The following is a 21,493-nucleotide window of genomic DNA, read 5'->3' as shown; positions in this document are numbered from 1 at the left end:
AAACAATAGAAAGATCTTACCAGACCCACTCCCATAATATACATTAAAAAAAAAAGACAAAAATTATAAAGTTCGTGACTTTGAAAGTACTGTTGTTTAGTCCCTCAACAGCAAAGGCAGATTTCTGGAATCTGGGGAACTAGAAGTGGGGAACCATATAGCCCTCCACGAGAAGTGAAGTTTGAAAGTGGTCACAAAAGCTATAGGCAAAAAAAAGCTATAGGCCTTGGACTGGACAATAAATGGTTGTTGTTATTTAATAAATGTCAATGCCTAGATATTTCTGTTTTACCATGAACTCAATGTTAAGCTTTTTTAATTTCTCAGTTCTTTCTTCCATTTTTGGAAGGGAGCCCTTTCTTCCATTTTGTCCAGACTCATCTCCCTTGCCCAAATAAACCTGCTAAAAATCCATCTCTTCTCTATCCCATGAATTCTCTTTTCATCTCATGAGTCTGTATCTTATCATGCTGATCTCTTACTCTGTAGTAATTCCACTTCTGCGCTGTCCCTTTGGTTTTGTCAGTTCAGACCTGATCTCTAAGAAATAGATTGCAAACAGTTCTTTTTGTCCAAGTTGAATTTTATATTTCTGAATCATGAAGCTGCCCTCCATGTGACCTAGAAAGCCCTTTGATGATCCATATTTAGCTGTATCCATCACTCAACAGATGTCTGAGTAGTTAAAGGCCCCCATGAGCTCCCTCTACATCCTGTGGTTTCAAGTTCCCGAGTTCTTAGTTAAGAAGCTTTCATCCCCTTTACCCCCATCCCTCCTCCCCTACCCATTCCAGGGTAGAAGGACAGATACCACTTTGACCATTCATTTAGTAAATATTTGCTTATTACCTGTTGCGTGTTTGATATAGGGCTAGTTGTTATCCTCTTTGCTTCCAAACTGCATTTTTTAATTTGACCCATTTAGACAAGTCCTCCAAATTTTCTGATTATTCCCCTAGAATCTGCATTGAGCATCCAATTAAACCTTCTCTTCTACCTGTAGTGTTTCCTGACCCCTGGGACACTTGGAGGCTTAATTCCAAATCCTGGTGCCTTGCTATAAAGCATCTGCCATTGCATCTACAGATTCCAGGATAATTGGTTCAGCTTGGGACCCATGTAAGGGAGTTAACTTAGCAGATGAGACTGAGAGTCTCCTTGTCTTGCACCATGGACATGAAGGGTGAAGTGGTAGCAAGGGCAAAATGCCCCGCAAGTTAAGCTGCTAGTTTCCAAAATCCCTTGGTTTTCTGTGTGTCCCTGGTTTCCCAGAGAGATGCCCAGGAGGAAAATGCCTCTCTGCTTTTTGAGCTCCCTGGATCTTGCCATTAGATAGCATCTTTTGGCATCTGAAAGGCAGTCTGCCATTCTGTTCTTCTGTGGAACACAGATGGCCCAGCCCACGCCTATCACTAATGATGATCACATGCAGAGCCTTCTTGCTGGAGGCTCCCTTCCACAACCCTAGCTCTCCTTCCCTGTGCAGGCCAGTCACTGCTGACCATAGCATTTGAGTCTGAGAAAGCTGCTTGCTGCTCTCTCATTCAGCATTGAAGAGAAAAATCTATTAGGCGGGCGTTGGGAAACAATTCTCATTCAGCTGGAATTTGAAACACTGAGGATTAAGGGATGGCTGCCAGTTTGATTGCAAGGGTGAGGCTTTGGGTTCTATTTGCCCACGGAGGCTGCTGAGTTTCAATATGAGCAAGTGCCAGAAGCTCTTCAGTAGAAATATGAGCAGATGGCCATACAGAGGTTGACCAGATAGAGCATCAACTATCTGTGTAATCTCACCCAGGACGATAGTAGAGCTGGAAATAGATAAAAAGGTTAAAGACACTAAAACACAGTAGAAAAAGCATGAACGTTGATATAAGTCAGACTCATGTCAAGCCTTTGCTCTACCACTTGTATCTGTTTGACCTTGAACAAGGTACTTTATCTTTCTATGTACTAACTCCTTTATTTGTGAAAGAAACAAAATGCCCAGATCATGGGCTGTTCTGAGGATTAAATAGGATAGCACATGAAAAGGCCTTGACATAGTGCCTCTTCCCTGGTGATTCAGATGGTAAAAGAAATCTGTCTGCAGTGCAAGATACTCAGGTTCAATCCCTGGGTTGTGAAGATCCCCTGGAGAAGGGAATGGCTACCCACTCCAGTATTCTTGCCTGGAGAATTCCATGGATAGAAGAGCCTGACAGGCTATAGTCCATAGGGTTGCAAAGAGTCGGACACGACTGAGTGACTAACACTTCCACTTTCATCAAGCAAGCCATAAATGAGAATTCCCTTTCCTGTTTTCTCCCTATAGTAGAAAGTTAAAAGATGTATTTGAGTATGGTGGAACATTAAAATGAGCTAAAAACCATGGTCTCATGTGAAATTCTACACAATTCTATTCACCTCTTTTATGCAAAACTCTATTGGTATTTGAGATGGGATAGTTTCTTTTTTCTGGCTATTTATTCCAAGTTGGATGCAGGTCTGGTATTCATGACTAAGAGATTTCCAAACTGCTAATAGGAACACCAACAGAAATGCAAGCTCTCTTTTGGGCGTAACATTGTAACTCTTTCCTTTAACACAGAACTGCTGAGGAAAGATCACCACCACCACTAGTTGCCCTTGAAGGCACCAGCAATTTTGGTCAGTCTCACCATGTACAAGTGTGGTCTAATTGGTCAGTACCCACTGATCCAGAAATCTCTCTGGGAGTTGTTTTTCACTCTTTCAGAAAAGGATGGACACTGAGGTTTGCTCCTCAAAAGAAAGTAACAGACCTATTGATTTAACATTGATGCCTATAACAATAGTTTCAATAGCTTTTCAACAATGTAGATCAATTGCTACTTGTTCCTCCCCAACTAGGTCAAGGTTCTTTCTATAAGAACAGGTGGTGGTTCAATTTCTGACCAAACAGCTCTTTCCTTGTTTTGCCAGCTAGCTTCAAAAGTGGTCATTAAATTGAATAAACATTGACTCTTCCCACAACTGTGTTCTTCAGACCTCCTTCACTCCTCTGGACCAACAATGTCTGACCTTTATCATGTTTTTCCCTTAATTTTCCCCCAATCCCTTCTCCATTCAGGAAACAAAGAGGCCAGAACCTTGATTCTTGCTTGAAGACATGTAGATGGGAATAATAAAAGTAGCTAAACAATCACAGAAGAAACTAGAAAGAGTGTCTTAAGAGTAGAGACTCCTTGTCCTGGAAAAGTACTTTATGGAATATTGCAGAGGATGGTAACTTACATGTTCCCATATCCCCAGAGAACAAAAAGAAGAAATGGTGGTGTTAGGGCAAGTTTCTAACTTACAGAGGTTGACAAATAAATCCCCTTCTTTCTTCTAGAAGGGGATCTAGTACTTGATCACAGAACTATTTGTGTGTGAAGCATAGATACCAGTATTGTGTGAAACACATTTTAGGAAATTATGGTTTCAGATGTGTTGCAGAAACTTAGACTAGACTTTGGAAATAACTTCCTGATTGATGGTCAGATCCTGGAACTGGTGGCCAAGGAACATGGTTTCCTTCCTTGGATGGTTGGTAGATTCTTCCTCTCTCTCCTCACCTCTCCCTTTAATATCAGCACTAGGCATCCACCTACCTGGGAACATCGACACAGGGGATCTGGGGGTCTAGACACATCCCATCCCCAGAATCTATTTTTATGGATCCCAGTCATGGTAGTGTTCCATGGAAGATGCAGCCTAGCTAGGACAGGAGGTAACTAAGGGTTTTGGCCAAGAGAAGAGGGGGCTAGAGATGGGAAAAGTTGATGCAATTATTTTTGGCAGGAGTTGGAACCAAAGCAGCAGGAGAGAGTAAGTTTTAAGACTCTCTGGCAAGGCAACTTCCTAATCTGTCACTGGGTATGTGTAAAAAGTGATTAGTGGGTCTCTATATTTATCGTGATTACTCACAAATATGTAATTTACATAATATATACAGCACATTAAGTACTATGTCACCTTATATAATGTGCATATGTATAATGTATATGCATGTTATGTAACGCCAGTCTGGAGGCTCTTCCAGATTCTGCCAAGTATTTCCTAATTTATTTGGCAATTTCAACATATCTTTTCCATCTGTGGAAAGAACTCTCTTGAGAGGAGCTGGTCTCTGACCTGAAATATAATCGTTCTACCAAATCTATCTCCATTCTCAACTCACTGGAGGAGATCTACAAAGACCAAGTTATAATGAGATGCAACACCTCATCCATTAGTCCAGAGACACAGAATGTATTGAAGATTTCCTGTTTCATTTTTATTGCCAGAGGGATTGAAGTGTGTGGGGGCAGGTGGAGAACATGTCTGTGCACGGTCAGAATCAGATAAGATGAGGAATAAGGGAGGATTTCCCCCTGACTGCCTAATTTTGAGAAGTCACTAAGTTATATTAAGTCTTGTTTTCCTCACTATTTAGATGGGGTTAATAATACCTTCTCTGTCAACGTCAGGGGTTGCTGTGAAGAGCACTATGATGAGGTACTCCACAGTTGGAAACCACAGTCCCACTAGTTAAAAGATGAGTTGCAAAGTCAGATTAAACAACATCACTAGACTTAGGTTACAAAATTGAAAGTACAATTCCACCAACATTTGTTATACTCTGTGGTTTTAAGGAGGACGTGGGACGTGTCTCTCAAGCAACATTGCCAGTCCTGTGCACCCGAGTGGGCAGGCAGGGCCAGTGTCTGATGGGTGAATCTCTGAAGATCAGTCTCACCTGCTGACAACAGTGCAGCATCTCAACAGCCTCAATCCTGGGTGCTGGGGCTGAAGCACATGTAATAACTTCTATAAATGTCTTACAATCAGTGACCTCCAAACTGAACCTGCCTTCATTTCAGAAGCAAGTGGCTTCCAAGAGAGTACCCGCTGTCATTCTGGAGCTTGTTGGTCCCATCCCAAGGAGCCCATCATTCAGGACATTCTTCAGGGGTTTCCCTTTGTCTGGTGTTCCGTGCTGTTAGGTTGAACGAGATGGTTCTAGATCTCTCATCTGAGGCGGTCCTAGATGACTGCTTCCTTCAGAGTTACGAACAGTTTGTACATACAATCTTAACTCTCCCTTCCTTGCACAAAGTTCCTGACCCAGTGCGAGGAGATGAGAGGGAGTTTAGTGGGGTGATGCCAAGTGGCTCCAGGTTTGCTTTTTAGAAATCTCAGAAGGGATAGGGGACAAGGTGAACATTTCTTTCTACCAACGAAGCTCTCCTCAGACTTGCCCTTGGGGAAGGCAGTGATGCTGGTGCCAGTGGAATGAAGCCCTCTGAGCTCTGCCGAGACCCCTCTGGTCACTGGCTGGCAGTTCCTGGCTGAAGGTGCCTTTGTCCTCCTTGTGCCTCTCTGCTGAGGTCATCCCTGCAGCCAGGAGTGTTTCCAGATTTAAGGGACTATGATGACGTGACACGTGGAGAGTTTAATCTGTCTACTGACCAGGTCAGGGCTTCCCCAGTGGTTAAGCAGTAAAGAATCTGCCTGCCAATGCAGGAGATGCGGGAGATGCGGGTTTGATCCCTGGGCCAGGAAGATCCCCTAGAGGAGGGCATGGCAACCCACTCCAGAATTCTGGCCTGGAAAATCCCATGGACAGAGGACCCTGGTGGGCTACAGTCTGTGGGGTCATAAAGAGTCTGACACGACTGAGCATTCATGCACACGCTGACCAGCTCAGACTTGAGAGAGTCTCCAGCAAGCATGGGGGAGGCCCTCATTTTCTCACATGGGCTTGTCCCGTCCACATGTGTACCACGTGTTCACTCCTCCCTGGCAACCTGGATCTAAATGGAATCACTTCTCAGTGACCAGAAATGACCCTATTCCAAGATGTGTAGGTTCTTTTCTCTACTAAGTATCTTTTTAGTGGCACTGAGTCCCAAACCATTTTAGCCAAGATACCATGGACAAGTCTCTTAACTTTTCTAGGACTCAGTTTCCTTATTTGACAAATGACAAAGTAAATCCTGCCCCCCATAGCTTTCATAGTTGTTTTGAGAAGAGAAATTCTCAGTCTCTTTATAAGGAGATACTTCAATTTCCCTTGAATCCTATGACCACCAGGGAGAAATGTGTCTTGACAATGAAATGGCAGAAACAAGCATTTCTTTTTCTTTCCTTTCAATTCTTATACTGCATATTTTTTTTTTCAATTAGGAAAAATCCATCAGTAAATAAATATATATATAAATATATATATGCTACATATATGTACACACACCAAAGACCTGCAGAAGGGTCTTCAGGTCGTGCTTTGGGAGTGGCAAGTGCAAAGAGGCAGGAGGGAAACGCCTGAAGGCTTGTCTCCTGGTCTCCTCAGTGAAAGGCCCTTCCCTCCCATCTTTGCCTTCAGGAATAGTCTGCCACCAGGCCTTGGAACTCAAACAGGAAACACGCTTTGGCTTGAAAAAGAAAGAAGCTGGGGGTGTTTTTTTTTTTTTCCCTCTTCCCTTTTTACACAATATTATGACACCGATTTAAAAAATAAATCCCAGTTTCTCTGCTTTCCCTCCCAGGTGTTCACAGAACTAAGAAAATAAATACCACATCTAAGGTGTGCTGTGCACGCAGCTCTGCGGGCTCTTGGAGCCGGCTCTAAACAAGCACACAGCCAGCAGACGGCTTCGGGAGAACCACTAGTGCCCACTGACAACGTGCAAAACCAAGAAGGGAAACACAGCTTTCCACAGCCTTTCTGCCTCCTCAGCTAGTTCAGGGAGAAGCCTGAAGGACAAGTGAGAGACCAGCGTGCAGGTGCCAAGCCCTGCCAAGGGCTGCACTCTGAGAGTCCGAGGCCGTCCTGTCTCCGCACAGAGGGATCTTTGTGTGAGTTTTCTGGAACACGGGCTCTTTTTCTTGGCCACATCCGACCTCAGCAAAGGCAGGAAACCTGCAGCCTGCTCCTTGCAAGTGGCCGTGAGGAAACTTGCAGGGCTGGTGGAAAAAAAGGGGGGTTTCTCCTTCAGTCTCAGAAAGTCCCACTCAAGGCCTTCTGGGAAAGTGAAGTTTGCTGCACGAGCCAGCCACACCCTGGAGAATCCCAAGTCCATTCAAAATGTCCCGCCGGCACTGGCTCTGTGGGGATGCATCCATGGTTGAAACAGAATGGATGAAGCTTTCTTCCTGAAGGGTGGCTTGGCTTCCATTGGTTGGAGAAGAGTATGGTGTCCGTGTGTGTGCATGTGGATGTGTGCGTGTGTTTCAGCTTCTTGTCTTCTCTCTTGGTTGAACTGGCATGGGCACAGTGTCTAGTCCTTTGAACGGCTCTTCCTCCTCAGCGAAAAGAAGCTGCTCTTCTGAGGGGGCCCCATCATCATAGGCGCTTGGTTCTTGTGAGTAATTTTAATCTGAAAGCAAAGAGGGAGAAATGAATTAGTGGCCTGCAAACCCCAGGAGCCTATGGGAGAGTGACTTGCAGAGAGAGGAAGGGAGGCCAGCTTCGAGCTGGAAGGAGCCCCACGCAGAAGGACGACTGTCCTTGAACAGCTTCACAATTGGCAACTGGACCCTGAATGGTGCTGGAAGCAAGGGGCGGAAACGCTGGAGAGAGACAGGTGTGAGCTTCCCACGTGGCGATTAGCTCGCACCTGTCCCATGTCCTTGCTATTCATAGACTCAGAATGTCACAGCCAGAGGAGACCTCAGGGACCATCTCAGTCAAGCCCTCTGTAGGACAGATAAAGGAATGGAGACCCCCAAGGCTCTGCTGAGCCTCAGATTAGCCTAAGGTTGCACAGAGAGGGGCAGAATGGTCAGAGTCCCGCTTTTCCAGTTCCCAGTCTCCCCTGTTCCTGGCCGTTCCTGCCCAAGCATACAGACATAAACCAGGAACTCTGAACTGACCTAGGATCTTGAATTTGACCTCTGAACCAATTGCCACTCATGTGGATAGCTTAAAAGTGAGTCTTAGTCATTTCCTCTTTTCTTAGTTTTCCAGGGGAGACCCAACTTTCTTATAAAAGCTTTATTTATTTATTTATTTATTTTTACTTTTAGGTTTAATGAGTGTTTTCTTCTGCAACCTTTAAGTTTGCAATTGGAAGTGAAAGACACTGGTGAAGTCTTTTTTTCTCTTTCTTGCCAACCTTACCTTTACGGCGTGGCTTCAAAATGCTTGGTACCTATTTGAATGTGGCCTAGTGACATTGGTACATTGATAATCTGCACTCTCAGTCTATCAACATTTATCAAGTAGGAAGATGATGTGGGAACAAGAGGCAATTAGGAAACAAAGACCTGGATTTGGGTCTTAGAACTCCCCCTTCTTTGCTGTGAACTTTTGGACAAATCATTTAGCCTTCAAAATCAGTGCCCGCTAAACTGTAAAATGATAGTAACATTTGTTCTAGTTTCCTCACAAAGTTGTTGTGAAGATGAAATGACAGTCAATGAAAACCCAGTGTAAACAATGGAATGCACCAATTAAAAACTTACCTTATACCGGAGAAGGAGAAAGATGTACGTCAAACAGAATCTGGACACCAAGAGGGAAAAGGGAGGGGTTATGATGAATTGGGAGATTGGGACGGGCATATATATATATACACTACTATGTATAAAATAGATAACTAATGAGAACCTACTGTATAGCATAGGGAACTCTACTAAGTGCTCTGTGGTGACCTAAATGGGAAGGAAATCCAAAAAAGGGGGAGTGTGTGTATACACATGGCTGATTCACTTTGCAGTACCACACTGTAAAGTTGTACAACACTGTAAAGCTATACTGTACTCTAATAAAAATTAATTTAAAAAACTATCAAGAAGAAACAGTCTATGAACCTACTCTCATGGTTTTTACCACCTATTCAAACGACAGTGTGATCCCAGAGAACAACGGAAAAGCTCTTGAAGAGACAGACTCATCAACATATTTAAATGAATGTAGGATAAACCAAGTGGTGTCAAAAAGAAGGTTTGGTAAGGAATGAGAAGAATCTGAATGCAGCAACTGAGGAAGCATTTTAAGATCTGAAAGGAAGGGAAGATGTATTGGTGAGAGAGAAAGGGAAAACACTAGATTGAGGGGCTACATACCAACTGGTTGAGTGTGGACCACAGGATGAGAAGTGAAATCAGGGACACAGGAGGGGCGGCTGGGGTAGGGCTTTACAGGGAGGTGGCAGAGACTGGGTTTAATATGAGGTAATGGGAACCAGGACAACTTTTTAAGCTGGAGAATTCACTAGGGAAAAAAAAAGCTTGAAAGGAATTATTCAATAGCTGTTGTCAGGATGAGCTGGAGTCTGGGAGAGTCTGGCTAAGAAGTTCTACTGCAAGTCGGATTTAAATTTATAAGGCCCCAGGTTATGAAAAGAAAAAGGTGGGACCAAAAGATACTGTGGAGAATGAGCTTAACCTGTGGGAAGGAAGTTTGAAATGACTGTTAGGTTGGTTTCCACCAGCCTGGAGATGTAGGAAGCGAGTAGTAAGTCTCTCTGTTTTGGGGTGGTCCCCAGGGGAGCACACCAAGGACACTTCAAGCATCATTTTGCATTCCGTGCCAGATTATGGGCATCGTCTTTATCTCAGAATTCAGGGAAGTGAGGTGCAGATGACAGAGGGCCCTGATAGTAGTTATCTGTGGCATGCAATTTAGCCCTCGCTGATGATTTGTGGCACATTTCATTGTGGTAAAGTCTTTTCTCACTCTCTGAGGGGAAAGAGAAATTTATCCTATTCACCTTGGCATTCCCTGAGAAAGCATAGGACTGGTACCTGCTATGGAAGTACTGACTAGTTAGCCCAGCCAAGAAGAACGAGGGCTACCCTGTCAGTGGAGCTGGACGTGCTTGGGGCAGAGCGGCAGCTGGTGCACTGCTTACATTTCCCGCTGATGGAGCCCATTTTTTTTAGACCATAGAAGACCTTTGCTTCTCCTTTTTCTCCCTCTAGCTGACCAATTTATTTGCTTGTTAGCACCTCCTGGGCAAAGAGGAGGAAGTGAAACTCAAATCCCTCCCATTTGGGTTTTCAGCAGTTTTGAGAAATGTCTTGATAAGGTAGGAGTTTGGAGATGCTGGGTAATGTGAGGTTTTGACGAGGTTTGTGGATTCTAGTACTACAGAAGTGAGAGGTTAGTATATAGACATCCCTTGGTATCCATAAGGAATTGGTTCTAGGACCCCTGGGGATACCAAAATCCACAGATGCTGGTTTTATACAAGTCCTTTATGTAAGATCGGTATAGTATTTGTGTATAACCTATGCACATCCTGTATCCTTTAAGTCATCTCTAGATTACTTATAATACCTAATGCAATGTAAATGCTATGTAAATAGTTGTAAATACAATGTTAATGTTATGTAAATAGTTCCCAGCACAGAGCAAATTCTAGTTTTGCTTTTTGGAACTTTCTGGAATTTTTTTTCCTGAATATTTTCTATTCAAGGTCAGTTGCATCCAGGATGTGACGCCCATGGATGTGGATGTCTGGATTGTATAATGGCATTTTCCCAAACGGGCAATTTCTTGGCTAACATATGTTAAACAGTCCATTACTTTCAAATTAGTTTATGATCTTTTTCCTTCACTACCTTTTATATACACTAGAGTTTCTTAGCGCTCTCTTCTGTATTATTGATTTACCTATCCAATATTGGGCCAATTATTGTAGTTATATAACTATTTTAATATCTTGTGGGAAGTTCTTCACAGCTCTTTTATAAAATGCCTTAGCTATGGCATTGTTTTGTCAAGTTAAAAAATTGCATTGGAATTTTGTTTGGGGGTCCCTTTTAGAAACATGGAATGTGTCTAATTTCAAATCTTTAAAAAAATATTAAGTAAGTCTTGCAGTCTTCTTCATCTATTTTTCACAATTTGTCTTGGTATTTTGTTTTTGTTTGTTGCCATATAATATTTCAGCTTTTTTCTATTATGTTCTTCTGAATGGTTATTGCTTGTATATACAAAAGCTGTTAACCTTTGTCTCTTTCTATATAGCTTCACTGAAATAATTTAACCTATGAGGCTTTCAGCTGATTTTATTAGATTTCTTTTACATATACTACCTACAAATAATGACAGTTCTGAGTCTTTTCCAAAGAGTTATACCTCTTTTCTGCTTCATGTGTTTTGCACTGGTTAGAATGTTCAAACAACATTAGCATATGTCTCACCACAATTTTAATGAGAATTCTACTACTGTTTTACATCAAGTATTAGTTATTGGTTTAAGAGACATTTTATTTTGAGGAAGTATCTTCCTAATCTGAGTTTTGCAAGACTTTCTAATCTTTAAAAATCAGAAATGTTGAATGTGATTGAGTATTTAGGGTCATCTATTCATATTACCATGTAATTTTTCTATCTAAACTTCTATTAAGGAGACTTCCTTAGGGAAGGGAATTAACATCCTGCTACACACCAAGCCCATTAATACGCAATACAGTATTATTAACTACAGTTACTCTGCTGTATATTACATCTTCAGGACTCATTTATTTTATAACTGGAAGTTTGTACATTTTTACCCCGTTCACCCATTTCACTTACCTTGCCTTCCCTGCTCCCACCTCTGTAAAACTATCAGTCTGTTCTCTGTACCTCTGAGCTTGTTTTTTTAAAATCCAAGTTTTAAGTCATCTATTTTTTTTTTTTTTACAGCTTGACCTCAAAGACAGAAACAAATATTTTAAAGCCTCTCAATAACTGTCTTTCTGTAAGTTTCTTATATACATATATATTTCAGAATATACTACATCTATACAGTTTTTCACAGTATAAATTTTGATTCTATTATCAGACAACTAAATTTTTATGACCATTAGATCTCAAAATTGAGTGTAATTTTTATTACATTAAAAGTGACCTTCTTTATTCTGCTTTATGCTTTTGGCATGTTGGAAGGTTAGTTTGCCCCAAATTATATCTTACTTTTAATTTCTCTATGCTTGATAAAGGATAAGATAAAAAGATATGTCTTTTTGCTTTAGATGTATCTCTTTACAAGAAGTGTATCAATGTATTTTAACCCAATATGGGAGTTTTGTTTTTCTAATAGGGAACATGAGCACATTTATGGTATTTTGTTGTTATTGCTATATTTAGTCCTAACTTCTTTTATCTTAAACAAAACATTAAAAGTGTTTGCTTGTTTTTCTCTTTTTTGTGCTACACTGATAGGATTCATAAAATTTAAATTCTCCCAGATTCAGAAGGTGTCAACCCTGGTTTTTAGGTTCAGTAGTAATTATCTAGTTACTAAATTTTTCTTCAGATTTACATTGTTTAATTATCAAAGTGAAGTGAATTATCAATTATCAAATTTAACATACTTTTACAGTTCCTTCAACAATGTCTCCCATATGCTTTCAGTCTTGGTGAAAATAACTTTAGGTTTGGGATCCAAGTTATGAGTGTTTACACTATCTTCTCTTTCAAAGAATGATTTTTGCCATTTGGATTTAGTTGCATACTCATATTTAACAGTTTTTTTCTTCATTCTAATTTGTTGTTGTTGTTCAGTCACTCAATCATGTCTGACTCTTTACAACCCCATTAGGCTGCAGCACGACAGACTTCTCTGTCCTTCACTATCTCCTGAAGTTTGTACAAACTCATGTCCATTGAGTCAGTGATGCTATCTAACCATCTCATCCTCTGTCACCCCATTCTCCTTTTACCTTCAACCTTTCCCAGAAGCAGGGTCTTATTTCCAATGAGTTGGCTCTTTATATCAGGTGGCCAAAGTATTGGAGCTTCAGCTTCTGCATCAGTCTTCCAGTGAATATTCAGGGTTGATTTTCTTTAGGATTGACTGGTTGGATCTCCTTGCAGTCCAAGGGACTCTCAAGAGTCTTCTCCAATACCACAGTTCAAATGCATCAGTTGAACACTCAGCCTTCTTCATTGTCCAACTCTCACATCCATACATAACTACTGGAAAAACCGTAGCTTGACTATATGAACCTTTGTCAGCAAAGTGATGTCTCTGCTTTTTAATACTCTGTCTAGATTTCTCATAGCTTTCCTTCTAATTTAACTGGTTTTAATTTTTATCAAACATTCTTTAGTTGCTGTGATGTCCTATCATTAAGCCTTCAATTCTGAATCACTTCACAGTTACTGAGTGCCTTCATTCAGGAAAACATATCAAAAAGGGTGTTTTAACTTTTGGAAGTTTAAGAAGGATTTCTGTTACCTTCTGCTATGGACTGAATTGTGTCCCCTTTCAAATTCATATGTTGAAGCCCTAATCCCCAGTGTGACTACATTTGGAGATACGGCCTTTAAGGAGGTGCTTGCATGCTCAGTCATATCTGACTCTTTGCCACCCCATGGACTGTAGCCCACCAGGCTTCTCTGTTCATGGGATTCTCCAGGTAAGAATACTGGAGTGGGTTGCCATTTCCTTCTCCAAGGGATCTTCCCAACCCAGGGATCAAAACCGTGTCTCCAGCATTGGGTTCTTTACCATTAAACCAACAGGGAAGCCCTTTAAGGAGGCAAATAAGGTTAATAATGGAATCATAAAGGTGGGGCCCTAGTCCAAAAGGACTTGTGTCCATATGAGAATAGGAAGAGACATCAGGAGTAAATTCACACAGAGAAAAGGCCATGTGAGGACATGGTGAAAGAGCTTCTGCCTGCAAGTCAGGAAGACCGGTCTCACCAGAAAGCAACACTTTAATCTTGGACTTGGAGGCTCTAGATCTATGAGAAACTATGCTGTTTACGCCACCCAGTCTGTAGTATTTTGTTAGGGCAGCCTGAGCTGACTAAGATACCTTCACATATGACTGTACACCATAAAATCATTGGGTTTTATTTATTATTATTACTTTTTTCATAGTAAGTAGTAATGTCTGAAGGGTGGCGTGGAGAGAGAGCAGGGATAGGAGGAATATTTATCTACCTTAAAACCAGTATTTGGATCTGGAGGAAAGGCAGTCCAGTTTCTAGATATCACTGAGCTAGGTAGCCAAGGGTTTGCTTTCTTCCAGCTTTTTCTTTTTTCCTTTTAGGAGACAGGAGGACTTTAGATAGAGTTTTCTTAATTCAATCCCATCAAAATTATAAATAGTATAAATTCCCCCCATCCTTCACAACTAGAACAAGGCGGTAAGATATTATTAGATTTTGGTGTAGTGTATTCATCCTTTTCTTAGACTTCATAGAAACCAAAAGATGGAGGTAAGATTTTATAGAAAAAGTTCTACTTTTGATATCTTTTATAAAAGAAGCCATTTTAAAAAGTCTTTGTCTCTAGGGACTGATGTTGCAATTTGTAAAAGTTACACAGAGCAAAGAGTTATAGAAATAAACCTACAATTCAGGCCCAATAGAATTCAGGCCCAGTCTCATGAAAATCCTTTCTCTAGTAGAAGATGAACTGATGTTCTGAAGGGCTCCAAATAGCAGGTTCTCGAGGTATCTGAATACTCCCCTAGAGTGAGGAAGCTCAGAAACACAAGTTCTGTCTTTTGAGATTCGCACACTCACAACAGTATCGAGGATGTTGCTAACATTATATTTCAGTTAACACCCTGGGCTCTAAACACCAGGACAGTGGTTTCTCTTCACCATAGAGAGTCTAGTTGGGTTTCTGAGAACAAACTGCTAACAAACTGGTAAGGCAGGGAATGGGGTCGTTCCCTTTATTTTTGTTTGTTCATTTGTTCGATTCTTTATTCATCTTTCAACAAATATTATTGTGCAACTATTACAAAACAGGTACAGTTCTAGGTGCTGGGTAATATGGGTCACAGAAATGCCATAAAGGCAATAGATAACCCACGAGGTTACACTTTTAGGGGAGTTTTCGGGTGATTCCTCAAGGTTGTGGGTACATCTCGGGTGCAGCACGTCTGTGCATTGTGGGGATTCTTCCCTAGGAGCCCGGGTGTTCATAGTAACTAGGTGGAATTCTAAGGTCAAGCATGCAGATTTTGCTTCACATAAGGAAGCACTTTCTAGTAATTAGGTTTGTTCATTAGTGGAACAGTCTTCCTTTCGGGTTCGTAAGTTCCTTGCCACTAGAGCAATTCAAGCTGAGGCTCTCAAGAATACTGTAGATGAAGCCTCAGAGTTCACCTAGAACTATAAGCTCCTTGAAGACAGGTCTATGTCTCCTTTGGTTTTGGAACTGGTGCCTCCCAGGGCTTGGCTCATAGCGCCTAATCAATTAAAGCTCAGCAGATAAATGAATGGACGGATGAACTAAATGGGAGAGAAGCTGTGCTGAATGATTTCCCAAAGCCTGTGTAACTCAGAGACTCAGAATTTCATATTAAGTCAGTGCCCCGAAGGGATCCCAAACAAAACTTCTCACCCTCATCTCAAAGATTGGCAAAACTTACCATGCACGGTGGCTGCATCCAGGGCTCTCCATCCACTTGCATGGGCAGCAGCTTGTTTGTCCTGGAGACCGGAGAACAGAGACAGCACAGTGGGCTTCTTGGAGTTGGAGAATGAAGGGTGTCCTCACCAGGGAAACAGAAGTGGAGAGTGGAGCCACCTAGGAGTGGTTCTGAAGACTCCTGGGCGGCTTGTTGAAAACAGATTTCTGAGCTCTCCTCAGGGGTCCCAATGGGGCAGGTCTGGGGCAGGCCTAGGGGTCTGTGTTTTCATAAGAACTATGGACAACTCTGTTGCTCTGGTCCTCAGACTCTATTTTGAGAAACATGGCCCTGAGTGAGCAGTGAAGTCCACAGCAGTCTGGGGAGAAGTGGGCAACAAGTATGGCAGCACCATATCTAAGTGGACCCCTAGGCAAACAACCAGCCAGAGGGCTTGCCCGTGGTGCCAAAAACTCCACTGTGAAAGGGTAAAGGTTATGAAATAGGGAAAGGCCTGGGTTCTATGTTGAGTGAGCAGTTGCATAATGTCAATGAGGTAATGTCTCCTACTTATACGAGGTACAGCTCAGGTCTGAGTGTGTCTTGCCTTGCCCCCAATCCTCAACCATCCCCTCTTTTATCTCCTGAACAACAGTAGACATTATGGTTGCATGGACTAAGCTGGCTTAGCTGGGGAAGGGGTGTCATTGGAAATGTGATCCCCAGGGGTAGGCAGAAGGAAGAGGAGAAAGCCTTATTTTCTTGCTTGGGTCAAGGCTTCTTTGGCTTATGGACTGTTACAGGTGAGAGACAATGGAGAAAAGGTAGGTCCTTTTGGCGGTCTCTGGTCTGGGCGAGCCAGGAACAGTTGCCAGACACTGGCCAGAAAGCCCTCACCTGGGTCTGGCATCTGCCCTGTTTCTGAAATTATAAAATGAGGGAGGCAAGCTGTTTTGATGTAGATGATTCTCCAACTGACCCTGAGGATATTTAATAACAAAACCCAATAAACCTAATAATAAAACAAATAATAAAAGGAAAGAGTGGAATTTTGGTTTGGGGGCATGAAGAGATTATGTAGGGAATGCCCAGGGGGCTAGGGCTCCTGACTCAACCCCTGTTTTTATCTGGAAACAGAAAATATCCTCTCTCTTAGACATTTCCCCACCCCCTCAAATTCTTAGGGAATCAAAATTCTCTGGTCCACCTATGTTATGGCTTAGATGTTCTAACAGACTGGACCTACTCGGTGTTAAGAGTCACGGAGAAAGGAATTAAAGAGATTAACTTGGGAAACCGGTTCCAGTAAAACAACAGCCCAAAAGGAAAGAGAAGCAAAGATCTGGGGAATAATAGAAAGGACAGGAGACACAGAGGGAATGAAGAAAAGGGGTTAGTGGGACAGATCGGGGAACAGCTATCGGGACCTCTATGAAGGATGCAGGGTGGCACTAAGAACAGAGTTTCCCCAAAAGAACTCCGAGGACATTTCACCCAGGATAAGGTGTAAAAGGGTTCTGTGTTTAAATAACTTTGGGAAACTTGCATATGGGAGTCCCCTCCAGGAGATCCCCAAGACACACTATAAAAATTAAATGGGAAATGGAAAGGAATAAGGACTCTGGAAATAATCATGTGGAGAAAAATCTGTGACTAGTTGCATTTATTAAACAGAAGCAATCCAAAATCAGAAGATCCCCTCCATTAGACCCCATCTCGTAAGGAGCCTGCATTGGCTGACCTATATGGTCCATACTCTAAAAAATTGTTATCCTCTTTGTCAATTATGATTGGTTTGCTGACATCAGTTTAGCTCTACAAAGGTAAATGGGACTGTTTAATAAAAGTGTTTCTGAGACCACTATCCAAGAATGAGCAGAGTCGAGCATAGAGCCTGGTTTTTGTCAAAGTTGCCCTCCAGCATGCATTGAGGGTTTCAATTTGTGGAGATAAGGAAGGCAAGGAGTTGGATCTCTGGTTCTCTGGACCTCATCTTACAATCCTATTTCTAGAATTTCATCAATTCATTTTAAGAGAACAGCAAACTGGTTGTGGTGGGCCTCTCCAGTTGATGTCCTAGATGGTTGTTATACCTGGTTTGGAAAGTGGTCTCCAAAGGCATTCTCTATAAATGTTATTGAACTTCTACCCCCACCCTGCCCCCACACTCTGCACTGAAATCTAAAGAGGGCTTTCATGTTGTTATCTGTAGGAATATTCAGGGACGTGGGGAAACTGGTGGGGTGGGGGCGGGGGCGGGGGCGGGCTCAGTGATGAGGAAACATACCTGATGGAGACAGAGGAGCACTGGGCTAGCCTCCTGCCTGCACTCTTCAGGCCAGTGTAGATCTGCCCCATTTCCATGGCTCCCTCTAGCCCCACCACTTCAAGAAGCTGGTCACTGAGGTCTGTAGAGTGAGACAAGCAGAACCAGTGCATACACATGTCTCTGTTCCCCAGTGTGGTTTGGGCCAGAAGGTCTAGTCCCCAGATGGTCAACCTAGAATTCTCAATATCCCACCAAATTTGGTGGGAGTTTGGTCAGCTCCCACCAAACAGCATTTTCACCCTCATTCTGAATAGGGCATTTCCCCAGAAGTCAATAAATGTACCTTTTCATAAACAGAAACCTGGTTCCAGTGAAAAAAGCTTTTGCTCCAGATTGCATGATCATGCATGCAATGAATAGGGTGACATATCCAGAAGTTTCTTCAAAAGCAGAGTAAGGTAAAAGATGAACCATCTGTTTCTGAAATACACCCCCCCCTCCGCCCCCACCTTGCAGCTAAAGACACACTGGTTTGGGATTAAGATAGGAAGGAATGCTGATGAAGGTCATTAACGCGAGCTGGATCAGGTTTCTCTTCCCTGAATGCCTGAATAACATCTTGGCCCTACTGACGATGACTGATGCTTAATTAACTTCAAATTTGGCCTGCGGTAAACCAGTGGTGAGCCAACCTCCTTGGACATCCTTGGGGGAAGTCAGTGACCTCTTTCAGGACACCAGGTGCCTAATCTGAGCCAAGGAAAAGAGTATTTCACCTACACCAGATTATCCTGGGTCCAAAGTACAAAAAGAGGCACAGAAAATATGAGTCTCAGGCTCAGAGTCACATAGGATCCACGGCCTCCCACAGTGGCAGTTGCTTCTGATTCAGCACCTAGAAGAGGTCCTTTCTTTCCAAAGTTCCTGGGACTTGGACTGTGCCTGTCAAACTTCTGGGGAAAGCAATGGCAGGATTAAGGTCTGAAGTTGGCCCAAAGACTCATTTTCACAACACAACTTTTGCTTACTTAAAACAGAAGCAAAATAAAAAGGCAGACTCTTTAAAAGCTTCCATTTCTCCTTTGCCTACCAAAGCAAGTGTAATTCTCTCATAGTTTGTGGCTAATCACTAACATCCTACTAATTCACAAAGTAAAAAACTGTTCTATGTTAATGTTTTGCTTCTTTGACAGATGGCTTCTGTCTTCTAAGGTACTCATGCTCAGTCGCTTCAGTTGTGTCTGACTCTTTGTGACCCCGTGGACTGTAGCTTGCTAGGCTTCTCTGTCCGTGGGATTCTCCAGGCAAGAATACTGCAGCGGGTTGCCATGCCCTCCTCCAGGGAATCTTCTCCACCCAGGGATAGAACCCATATCTCCTGCATCTCCTGCAATACAGGCGGATTCCTTACCGCTGAGCCCAAGGATGTCCAACTGGGGAAGCCCATCTTCTAAGGTGTCTCCTGGTATAATGTGATAGTGTTTATTAAGACTGGCAAGGAGATCTTTGGGTTTGTGTTTAGAAGACTATTTTTTACAAAACATTCTCTTGACAAATATACTTCTTTTTTACATTCATTTCATTCTTTCTACCAATTTTTACTGAATACAAATTGTGTGCAGGACACTTTTCTAGCTCTTTGGAACTCAGCTTGTAAGAGGTGTAGGATCTAATATGGGAGGTAAGACATATATACAAATAGTCATGTATATAAAAAATTTAAAATTATAAACAGATCATAGGAAAAATGTTCTGTTAGAATGGAAGCTTGAATGGAAGGAGCTAAATATATCTTTCCCAAAGTTAATGAAATCCTGTATTTGACTTTAAGGATATTCTTCTAATGAAGACAATTAAACCACTGGGCTGCCCACAAATGTGTAAACATTGCTAAAGTTTGCTAACCTACTGATGATAACTGATGAACATCAGCTGCCAACAGATACACAAACTGTTAGTCTCTCTGTGATGGCACAGAGGTTGCCTCCTTTATACCCACTGACACTCCCATTTTTCTTCTCTGGTACTCCTTTTTTTCACATGTGTGAAAAGATACAGTCTCCTTAAACCCTCCCTCTCATTTGGACTTTAACAAGAAGCCACAAAAGGGCAAAGTTTGTTTAGGAGAATGCTCCAGGCTCTTTTTAAGGAGTTTAGATCCAATAAACAGCGGATGTCTAAGCCTCCAGTCACTTAATTAATTCCCTTCTTACCCAAGCGTGTTGAATTACCATTGGATAGTTTAGCTTACTGTGTCATTTTACAGTGCCTGTGATATCAAGAAGGGTTGTGAATGAGAGAAGGAGGAGGGGGAGGGGGAGGAAGAATAGAAGGGGGAGGGGGGAGGAGAGAGAGTGGGTTTAAGGGTGAGGAGGGTGGGGGAGTTGTACTGGGGTAGGAAAAAGGAGGACAAAAGAGAGGCAGAAGTTTCTCTGTTGGCAGAGAGACAGATGTCTTTTAAAATGTTGCTCTCTGTACCAGGCTTTGGTGTCTGACAGTGCTGTGATAGTTGAATGTTTTCCCTCCTTGAAACATTCCCTGGTAACAAAATGTTCTAAGAAGCAGGAGACTTAATATACTCAAGTGTTTCAGCTTTTACAATGTCTTGGTCTTTTAACAAATTTTCCTGTTGAATGGCTTTAACTCGAAAAGTTGTTATCACTTCCCACACATTACCTTGCAGCTATCACTTCCCACACATTACCTTGCTTCCTGGCTCTAGAAGAGATGTAATACAGGCTGATCTCATCAGTGTGGTGGGTGGGTGGGTGGGGGGCAGGGGGTTTACACAGATGTGGGACTGGGAGGCGGAGGGGGGATAAATGTAGGAGAATGGGCAAGGATCTTATTATACTTTTTGCCACTCTGCCTTTGACTCTGAATTTTTCCTGGCATGAAGAGGCTAGGATGATTCCTGTCTGCTACTGCAGGAAGATTGACTGCTCTTCTGTTTCTCTACCATTGCCTGACTGATCTTTCAACTTAAAATGCCTACCAGGAAGTTCTGAGGTAAAGAAATATATTTAACTCTGCTTGCCAAACCTGCTGGACCATGAGACTCTTCTTTTGTGTGACACCTATAAACAGTTTTGTAGGTAGGTATCTATGGTCATTTTCTTTGGAACACATTTTGGGAAATTCTGGCATCACTTAATTCCCTGTACTTCCTTTAGCACACAGATACTTATGCAGAAACTAAATCTGGAGTTAAAATGAAACAGAAACAGAGTTACAAGTCAATGACCAAGCTCACTGAACATTAATGTTCAGAACAGAGAATCCAGGACATCTGCTATACCAGGGTCTGTTTTACCTTGTTTAGTCAAGTCCGACTCTTTGCGACCCTGGTGGACTGTAGCCCACCAGGCTCCTCTGTCCATGGGGATTCTCTAGGCAAGAATACTGGAGAGGGTTGCCATGAGCTCCTCCAAGGGATCTTCTCAGCGCAGGGATTGAATCTGGGTCTCCCACACTGCAGCTGGATTCTTTACCATCTGAGCCACCAGGGAAGCCCAAGAATATTGGAGTGGGTAGCTGATCCCTTCTCCAGGGGAACTTCCCATCCCAGGAATCAAACCAGGGTCTCCAGCATTTCAGGCAGATTCTCTATCAACTGAGCTACCCGGCAAGCCCCCTGTTTTACCTCAGGTACAAATGATTCAAAGAGTGGTTTTCGGCAATTCATATCATCTCTATATTGTTTCTATACTTGTCAAGTCACTCATATTTAAGATGGAATGTCTGTGTACCTTAGCAAAACAGGAATGCATTAATTCACTCGTTTAACAGTTACTGAGTGACAACCATGTGCCAGACACTGTGTTAAGAACTGGGAATACAAAATGTTCTACTCTTCAAGGACTCTTAGCCAAGAGGGAGAAAGTGTTAGGTATAGAAAATGTTGTGAGTAAACTACAGGAAGAAGGA

At 42.4% G+C, this 21,493-nt stretch overlaps 1 protein-coding gene across 3 annotated transcripts in view; it reads right to left on the bottom strand.

The window, feature by feature from the left end:
- Positions 1 to 4,309: 4,309 nt before the first annotated feature.
- The window catches only part of DGKG (diacylglycerol kinase gamma), a 210,196-nt gene continuing 193,012 nt past the window's right edge, over positions 4,310 to 21,493 (bottom strand). For all 3 annotated transcript variants that reach the window (XM_065942306.1, XM_065942308.1, XM_065942309.1), the window contains 3 exons: positions 17,585 to 17,705; positions 15,319 to 15,379; positions 4,310 to 7,361 (listed from right to left, as the gene is read on the bottom strand). In XM_065942306.1, the coding sequence (XP_065798378.1) occupies positions 7,263 to 7,361; positions 15,319 to 15,379; positions 17,585 to 17,705 (281 nt within the window). In that variant the 3' untranslated portion in view covers positions 4,310 to 7,262. The remainder of the gene's footprint in view (positions 7,362 to 15,318; positions 15,380 to 17,584; positions 17,706 to 21,493) is intronic.

The sequence above is a fragment of the Muntiacus reevesi genome, chromosome 8 (assembly GCF_963930625.1).
Source record: "Muntiacus reevesi chromosome 8, mMunRee1.1, whole genome shotgun sequence".
Lineage (NCBI taxonomy): Eukaryota > Metazoa > Chordata > Mammalia > Artiodactyla > Cervidae > Muntiacus > Muntiacus reevesi.
Note: the sequence above shows the minus strand (reverse complement) of the source record. Positions and strands in the feature narration are given on the sequence as shown.